The sequence below is a fragment of the Sphaeroforma arctica genome, assembly GCF_001186125.1.
Source record: "Sphaeroforma arctica JP610 unplaced genomic scaffold supercont1.534, whole genome shotgun sequence".
Taxonomy (NCBI): Eukaryota; class Ichthyosporea; order Ichthyophonida; genus Sphaeroforma; species Sphaeroforma arctica.
In genome coordinates, this window is record NW_014040024.1 from 9,886 (window position 1) to 19,628 (window position 9,743).

General features: G+C 40.4%; 2 protein-coding genes across 2 annotated transcripts; both read left to right on the forward strand.

Annotated features, from left to right (window-relative positions):
• Positions 1 to 1,114: 1,114 nt before the first annotated feature.
• On the forward strand, positions 1,115 to 1,705 carry SARC_07037 (hypothetical protein; the record flags this gene model as incomplete). The annotated part of the gene is made up of 1 exon (XM_014299028.1): positions 1,115 to 1,705. The coding sequence occupies one exon, from the start codon at positions 1,115 to 1,117 to the stop codon at positions 1,613 to 1,615; it is 501 nt and encodes a 166-aa protein (XP_014154503.1). The 3' UTR covers positions 1,616 to 1,705.
• A 1,715-nt stretch (positions 1,706 to 3,420) lies between these two features.
• SARC_07038 (hypothetical protein) lies at positions 3,421 to 8,549 on the forward strand (the record flags this gene model as incomplete). Its single annotated transcript, XM_014299029.1, has 7 exons — positions 3,421 to 3,621; positions 4,524 to 4,701; positions 5,259 to 5,315; positions 5,962 to 6,005; positions 6,574 to 6,669; positions 7,826 to 7,972; positions 8,270 to 8,549. The coding sequence occupies 7 exons, from the start codon at positions 3,421 to 3,423 to the stop codon at positions 8,309 to 8,311; spliced, it is 765 nt and encodes a 254-aa protein (XP_014154504.1). The 3' UTR covers positions 8,312 to 8,549.
• Positions 8,550 to 9,743: the final 1,194 nt, after the last annotated feature.

Consider the following 9,743-nt stretch of genomic DNA (forward strand, 5'->3'; position numbering starts at 1 on the left):
ATATACGAATGATGTCTAAATAATATTAAATTTATGTACATTGACACTAAATACAGAATTTATGGGGCACTACGTAGAGCTCATTTACAAATAGATTGAAATAGATATGTTCTGAAAAGTAAGCGCTTCACAGTTTATGCATATCGCGGTTACCCTCCTGTTCGTAATCTGATAGTGAATTCTGAATTCATGGCTCAATCGCTCTAGAGTGGGTTGCTGGTTAGGGTTGAGATCACTGAATATTATGGCCTATCAGTAATATTATACTGCAATAAAACTCCATCGATAGACCCTCAAATTGTGGTCATTTTCCGCCCTAATTGTAGTCACTTTTGTAATGTATGTAAATTATACTATCGTAGTTGTGTGTATCGTACACAGTCGTAAGTGTACGTATCCTGTACGCTTTTCTTGTATGTACAAATGGTGTGCTTTGAAAAATACTTGCAATTATCTCTTGTATTCGAACTGCCAAGTTGGTCTTTTACATGAGTGTGCAGGATTTGATTTTTCGTTGTGCATCATCGATTTATGTTATTGCGTGGAAGAATGGTATGCAACTAATATCTGGCGAATAATGGATTGGGAGGTGAACTACTTTCTGCAGCAATTCTAAGTATGCCACTTGACATCTACTCTAACAACGATGCAACGTGGTGATATAAAAAGAAAAGAAAATAGAAGCAGATGAGCGAAGTAAAGCAACTACTTGCATACCGCATACGAGTAGCCGGCACAATTGTCCGTCAAGATATACATATTGCCGAATCGTATTATTATATTGGGCTATCGACTAGTATCCTCGAATAGTATATAAATTTGTATATTTTATTTGCAGTAAACTATAATATCGAATAGTTACACGATCAGCTATACAATGACGATTCCCCTAATTGCATCAGCACGCGCTCGCACGATAGTCGTTACCGGTCCCTTTTGGCCCTTGACCGTGACTGGCTGGTATTGTTTAAGCACTCTCAAACATGGCCTTCATCATAATCTCCTTCATCAATATCGGCATCATCTTACTTCTTATCCTTGCAACAGTGAGAGCTAGCGATTAGACAACTTGAAGTTTTACAGTATCGCTCTCCTTATGGCCACCGCATTTGCGATGGTGATGGCTGCTTCGCCCACCCCTATGGAGCATATGTGCTCTCCCTCCAACAACAACGGCAAGTGCGAGGGTCTGAACAAACATATTGACACCAGTCGGCACTGCAACTTGAGCGGCGATGACAAGTGTTCTACCACCTACTGTTGCATGGTTAAACACGACGATGATGATGATATTGATGACGACATGATGATGTGCTCTCCCGATAACAACCAGGGCAAATGCGAGAGTCTTGGTAAGAAAATTGACAAGCACGTGACTTGCTACAGATATGGGGATGGAAAGTGTGCCAGTTCTCACTGCTGCAAGGCCCACCATGATGATGGTGATGATAGTGATCACGATGATGATGATAAAGAAGACAAGATGGAGTGTTCCCACGATACCAACCAAGGCAAGTGTAAGAGCCTGGGCAAGGATGTAGACCAGCACGAGACCTGCTACAGATACGGTGACAAGAAGTGTGCCAGCTTTCACTGTTGCAAGGATAAGAAGTAGACGATGATGACAAGGTCGGTGACACATTTATAGCGGTCACGAGTTAGAATGCTCAATCAGCACTAACTAAGGAAAATACTAGATTATGCTTTGTTGATCAAGGGAAGGGTCATAACAAAAACGGGATTTAAAGACAAATTTGCGAGTTTAAACTATTGCTACTACATAATTCGCTAGTGAACATGTTCTCGTACAGGCATGTAAACACTTATATAGTCTATTGTAAATAAAGCGCGCCAAGTTTATATATATTTATCGAGGAACTTGTCGATGGCTGTATATACCGATTACAATATAGAAATAACTACAATCTGAAAGTCTATCCCAATAGGTATGTACTTAGTTTAGACTCGCCTGGTATGCTCGTGTATGGCAATATTATATATTCTGTGACCTCAACTTCACCAGCTACCAATTCTGCCGATTAGGCGGCTCATGTGAAGCTTTTTTAAACACAGGCGATGTTTTGAAAACTTGACTACCATAGTTACACGTTTCCTAACCCGGTGAAAAATATACAAGAGTATGTTGAAGTAAAACAGTAGTTGCATCATTCTGAATACAATTTCCTGGGCGCGACAGCTTAACAATCCACCTTCACGCAGTTATCCCAGATCTTTTTCTTTGGTCTTAATATCAGAAGATGAAAAATCTGTTTGTTTGTTGTCGACAAATGATTCCGAGTGTAAATAGACTCTTAAAGTGTAATAAAAGTTAAAGAAACACTACTACAGAATAAAATAAAATAAATACAATACGAGTTTTAAAATAAATCTGAGAATCAAGAGACAATAGATCTAAAATAGTAAAAATATATGCCTCAGAGGTCTCAACTCGCGCAATATATCTCTTGTTAGAATGTAACCGATACATTTGTCAGTTTAACTCCAGAGAGTGCGCCTAAGAGTATATTTCTATGTGACTGATTCTTGATCCAGTCTCCAAAGAGTGCGCCGACGAATCTAGAATCTATTGAATAGTACAGTACCGAGTGGCACGAAGAGAAAGGTACAGACTTGTGAGTGACCCTTTATTTTATTCATATTGCATTATAGCCTTTACAATATTTTGTTGTTTGACAAGATCTGTTTGATTTGAATGCGGTGGTATTATAATTTATACCGAATTCGGAAGTTAAAATATCTCGATCCGTTTAATATTTACACGCACAATATCAACATGAACCCAAAAAGCCAAAGACAATATGACGTACGTCATGAATTTTTGGCGGGAAATTGCGAACTGTTTCTTCAATCTATTTCTCTCAATGATCACCTTCAGGGGCTGTATTGTATATATGTAATAAATAAATAGTATTTTAGTGAGTGTAGCAGTGTGCATACTCGACACTACAACGCATATATATTTATGAAGGTTATGATAAGTTATGAAGCACTGAATATCTGTACCCATCTGGATATTCTTATTCATTTATGATACATTTGTGACGTTTTTTAATAGATCTAGGAAAACCTTCTGTCTGGTTGGTGGGTGTAACATCCCTGGGCGGTCTTCGCAACGAAGCAAATTTTGCAATGCAACTATTCTGACGTTCAATACCAAAAACAACAGATTTTAGAGATACATAATAGATCGATATAGGGTGCACCCTCTACAGTCGTGAGCCTCACTCCATTACAACGCACTTACTGATGTGTACACGCCGGCACCATACTTAGTGTATATATATATATATATATATATATATATATATATACATATATTTAAATGTATATAAGGTATGCAACACAGATACGTAGATTTAAAATATATAAGAAAAGCTCCTGCGCAAAGGTATAGTTACAATGGAGCTGGACACAGAGACAAAACAGAACACGACGCGTATCCAACACTCACTTGGCAGCATCCTGCAATCTCTGAGGATATTTGAGAACAGTGTGCATCAGTTCTCCCGAGTTAATAATGATCTGATCAAGATCAACGGAACATTCGGACAGTTTGTTCAAGGAATGGCACTCACTGGTGAAATCACAAGCTATCCGAAGGTCAGTGGTGATGAGCGCTATATGTGACATATGCGACATTTACCTGTATGCCCACCCATTATGTGATCTCTACTATGCCGACTAAATTACACCGGAAAATTAATTGAGGTGACGAGTTTTACTTCTGGATACATGTTTGTGGACGCTTATTGAATTGTTGAGCGTTGGTGTATATTTTTTTGTTATCGTTTTTAATTAGATTCATTTTGTTTGCGTATATGCATCTACAAATCGCCAATCGTTATATACCTGTGCCTGCACACGACTAACCAAATTACGGCACGATATGTATACTATATCATTCCAGTAAACTATAGTGCACGCATCGTGTGATTTGAAGCTACTTATTTACGGAATTCATGGCTGAAGCACCACCTACTGTGGATATCCAAGTCAATAGCAAGAACAATTTCGTGATAATTATCCGTTTCCGAATCATGCTTAGTGCTCATCTGCGAGCTGAGCAGTTCGGTGGTCCATACCTATATCAGCATACACTTAAACGGCTTTCTATAGGGCCGGTCTACGCTATTTGTGGCAGCACACAAACGTAGAATGTACATTATATGTACGTATGTACTATTAGTCTGTGGGTATACCCACGAGATATGCACATAAGCGTTTGGTACATGTTAGTATATATATGTTGGACTCCGCTTCGACAACTCTTACGTGTATACACGTGGCGCGCATATGAACCCCTTGCTTTACCATACTGTCTTTGTATGGTCCTAAATTGACACCATACATCATACTATTAATGCATCTTGCAATAAAATACATCATAATATTATCACATCACGATATCAAAACATCATTGAGTTTGTCCATCCTGATATGCATGTGATACCCAACTTGTACCCTTAAGACCTCTGGCTGATACTATACAACGCGTGGTACAGGGTCCGAGTTATCAGTTAGAACTGATGCGTCAACAAGAGGTGCAACGGCAGAAGGCCTTAGAGGCAGAACAAATCGCTCAGCGCGCACGCGACATGGAGAAGGCTGCGGAGAGAGAGAGACACGCACAGAAGACTGGCAAGGACACCCGCAATAGACGCACAGGCAGCCAGATACGCGGTGGGTAGGGGTTGGGGGTGTGGACATATGTGGGACATGGGGTTGTAGGGTGTGGATGTGTATTTGAGGGATATTCCTATGTACTGAGATATATGGTACATGTTAATGAGTGTATTGGTAAGAGTGAGTGAACTCTTTGAGATGTCAGGCCACTGGCGATAACTGCATAAGGTGCTACGCATTTGTTGTCGTGGATATTGGAACACAGTTTTCTTCAGCAGTGTCTGTGGGTGCATTAACCCAATACTCAGGACCAGTACAGGGCTTTCTGAAATCTTTCTCGTACAACCGTTGTGCCTGCCCAATGGCTCGTAATAAGGTTCTACATTCGATGCGAATGACATAATATATATATGTATATATGTATGTATGTATGTTCAAGCTGTTCCTAATAGTGGCGCGTACCACTATGATTACCTATACCAATGGGGTCTTAATTTCCAGCAAAGAATCGACTGGTGTTCTCACTAACTGATTAGATATATGGTAGTTGATTCTCCTATGTGTGTACTTATTACTTATTTCGCGTCACGCTATTTTCGCATACAATCCCACAGCCCCCGCGGCGTCACCCTGTGGTGCTCCAGCCACGAAAAAGAGCCGAAGTAATACGCGTAAGTCTAAATTTTTTTCACACGTACGTCCCAATATATCACACGTAAGTCTATTTTTTTCACACGTACGTCCCAATATATCTCACGTATGTCTATTTTTTCACACGTACATCCCAATATATCTCGTCAGTATAATAGTATTACACGTGAGTCGGATTTTGTCACACTTGAGACTATTCATGTCACTCAATAGACTATTCAGGTCATACGTAAGTCTTACTATGTCACAAGTGAGGCTACATATCTCACACGTAAGTCTAATCATGTCACACGTGAGACTAATCATGTCACGCCTAAGTCTAATTATGTCACACGCAAGTTTAGTGGACTCACATGCGAGTCAAATTGTAACAAACGTAAGTCTCATTGAGTCAATCGAGCAACCTTGCATGAGGAATTCGAGTATGCGGAAGTTATGCGTGCGATTCCTCTGTATACTTGCTTTGTATTTGCACGCACAGGTACTCTTATATACAAACGTGTCGGATTCATAAACGTGTATGTACATCGAGTATGCGTATACGCATGACCAGAAATCGCTCTAGTCTGGCTATGGCGACAAATGCGTGCATGTCCGCATATCCACCTGAATATCCACGCGTTTATCTGTAAGATCTCTCGCCTCTTCCACTACATCCATCTTCAGCTGGCCACGCGAAAACAAAGGCTCGAACTCAATCCGTTGCCCAGGTATGTGTATACGATGCCGGGACTATCAAGTAGTCGGGTTAGTGACAAGCACTTCCTTCGCCATACGATATGTGAGAGTGCGTGCTATTACTAGGTCCTATTTCTAAATGTCTCGTATGGTGTTCAGTCATGTCTGATGGGTCACATTTGCATTTGCCTGATTGAGCGTTCCCCATAACCCCACAGGCCCATTTCTCGGGTGTCATGTTTCGTGCAGCGTAGTCGTTATTCGCGTACAAGTCTGTGCATACTTCCCGTACGACACTTGAAGTCCAACTACGAAAGTATTGTGGAATAACCGGTTTCTGATTAGTAGACGTAAATGCTCGTGGTTGATCCCTAACCTTGCTATGGTGCAGTCTCATTGCAGTGCAGCATTCAAATCGGGATGCGTTAGCATGACTATATAAATTAATACCAGACCGGATATAAGATATAGATATACATAGATATACAGGTGCACATAGATACAGAAGAGTCTACGCGTACGTTATGAAGTAGAATCCCGAATCTTTTTCTATATGCTGTAATGTTAATAACGTCTGCCATTCACATTTCATTCTGACAGCGACAACGTGCAACGCATCACACGAAACGCGTTACTCAGATTGTCAACTGCTGTCCCTCCAAGTACCAAGCAATACCACATGTCGACTACATAAAGGTATGCCTGTGATGTACCAAGAAAAGCCACATGTCAACTATATAAAGGTATGCCTGTGATGTACCAAGCAATATCACATGTCGACTATATAAAACATGTCGACTATACAAAGGTATGCCTGTGCCCATGTGTATGCCAAGAAAAGCCACATGTCAACTATATAAAGGTATGCCTGTGATGTACCAAGCAATATCACATGTCGACTATATAAAACATGTCGACTATACAAAGGTATGCCTGTGCCCATGTGTATGTGATCTACGTATCAAGCAATATCGCATGTCGACTGTATAAAGGTATGCCTGTGCCCATGTGTATGTGATCTATGTTTAAAGCAATACCACATGTCGACTGTATAAAGGTCTGCCTGTGCCCATGTGTATGTGATCTATGTTCCAAGCAATACCACAAGTCGACTATATAAAACATGTCGACTATATAAGGGTAAGTCGGTGCCCATATGTATGTGTTCGAAGTACCAAGCTACACCACATGGCGACTATATAGTGGTAAGCATGTAGCCATGTGCGGCATACAATTGTAAGCGTATGGGTGAATGTGAGATTGCAAAGCCATCGAGTTGTGCTGGCCGCTGGCTGAGACTCCTGAATGGTAGGTGCATACCCCATAGTCACACGCTATACTCGTCTGCATATGTAGTGTATTGTACTGCATGTTATATACTTGTGTATGTATAAAAAGTACCTTATAATCAAAGGCGCCGAACGGGTGCTTATCTATCCACCCCATCTACACCTCTGAGTGTTCACGCTTAAGCGCTTAAGCACGCCTGTAGGAGAGTATATATCTTAGCCTATGTAGTAGTGTATATGAGTGATATAAGACATCATACGCAGGTTGTGATATCTTCATATTCGATTTGTAATGTCTATGTCCCTTCTGCTAAATTCACGGAATTAATGCCTATACGTACCTACAAAGAGTTCATTATCAGTACTTGTACGCGTCTATAAGAATATACACGGGTGATTGAGTGAATGTTTTCCATTCCTCTGTCTATAAGAACATACTTGTATCATTGACTCGATGTTTTCCATTCCTGTGTCTATAAGAATATACATGTATCATTGGGTCGATGTTGTCCGTTCATACTTTCAAAGTATAAATTAGCTCCGCCCATTTGTCCACTTAATAGAAAATCGCCGGGCTGCTGAGCGAAACCCCTGATGGCTTGACCCAACCCGAGATCATCGAACACACAGGCATCCCCCGCACCAATTGCATTGAGTATATGAGCATGTTGCTCCGTCTCGGGGAGGTCACTCGCGACAACAATAAGAAGGTACAATGATTTTGTTAAATGGAATGTAAACATGGCCCGATGTCGAGCTGGACGTAGCTGTTGTGTGTGGGTTTGGTTTGTGTGGATTAGACGTGCATGGAGTACACAGGCAGACAGTACAATATAAGTACAGTTAGATACTTGTGGTCAAATATCACGTGGTCTCATTAAACCGTTTGTTGTCGTAGGTACACATGGAGAGGAAATGCCCTGAAGTATATCAATGACTATAAACCAATAGGGCACCGTATAGCACCTCATCGCCTTCTTAATAAGTCGCTGTCATTTTAATCTCAGGGGTACCGGTACAGGCTGCATCCGAAGCATTTCGACAGGTAATTGAGGCTCCTTCCTTCCCGCTCAGCATTGTTGGTGGCTTCTGAGACTCAAGGTGGCCATACGGGAACTTGTGAGATGGACGGAGGTGGCTTAGTACCATCAGTATATACGAATACAATGTACATCTTAGTACCATCAATATATACTATTCCAATGCACATCTTAGTACATTCAATGTATACCTATTTCAGTCTACATCCTAGTACATTCAATGTATACTATTTCAGTCTACATCCTAGTATATATTCAATGTATACTATTTCAGTCTACATCCTAGTACATTCAATGTATACTATTTCAGTCTACATCCTAGTATATATTCAATGTATACTATTTCAGTCCACATCGTAGCACCATATACTATTCCATCAACATATACTATTCCAAGGTACATCGTGCGAGCTGTATTGTCAATTCTAGACAAGTAACAGATACTTATGAACTGCATATACGACGGCAAAGGCTCAAACTCGCAAGCGCCAGAGTTGAACAAATGAGTCTCTATCTAAAGATCGAGTGATACAATGAAGACTGCAGAATACAGACTTTGATACATATTCGATGAAAAAGCGTATCAGTTGTTTCACAGGAGAGTATTGGTGTGTGTTTCCATATGGGGTTGTCGTTCATACGGACAATTTGGTGAAGTTCAAAGCAATTGCCCCCAATCGTCCCCAGAGAAAAATTAAATGGTACGGCATAGTGACGGTAGTCGAATACTCCGCCTTAGCTCTGCGGAAGACTAATACTGCCGCGCACAGAGTCCTGTTATTGGTACTTGATGTCTAATGGCAATAAACAAATACATGGTATACACAATTATAACAACATCATGTGCAATATGGCTTGGGAACGCATTAAAATAAACGAAAATAAAGGCTTAAAAAACTATGAATCCTCGAGCAAGTTCAATCTTGAAAAATAAAGACACCGCTACGATAGGTTTGTATCGCATGGATAACTTAATTTCTAGTGCCTGTTCAAGTTTTATACCAAATTGCACGATGTCTATAACATGACTGATGACCAGTACACATTCATAACAGCCACACAGAAACGGAATGCTATTGAACGTCATCAGTGATGCGGTGTTAACGCATCTTTGGCGTTTATAGCAGCTTTACCCTTACTTGGGTTTTTGTTTTGTCTTATCCGTGGTGTTTAGCTTTGGGGTTTTCTGGCCAAACTCAGACAGTTGCGTGGCGGTTAGTAGGATATTTGTCGCGCATCAGCTAAAATATCACGTATACTTAACTATGAGTTTGTCTGACGATTCAACAATTGAAACATCATATAAGTATCCCTTGTATCGACTTAAGTACTTCTGGACCAAAGTGACATTAAATATGTTCTTCAACTGCAACGCCGTCGACTGAGTGTAAGTATATATATATATATATATATATATATTTACAAATATGTATATATATAT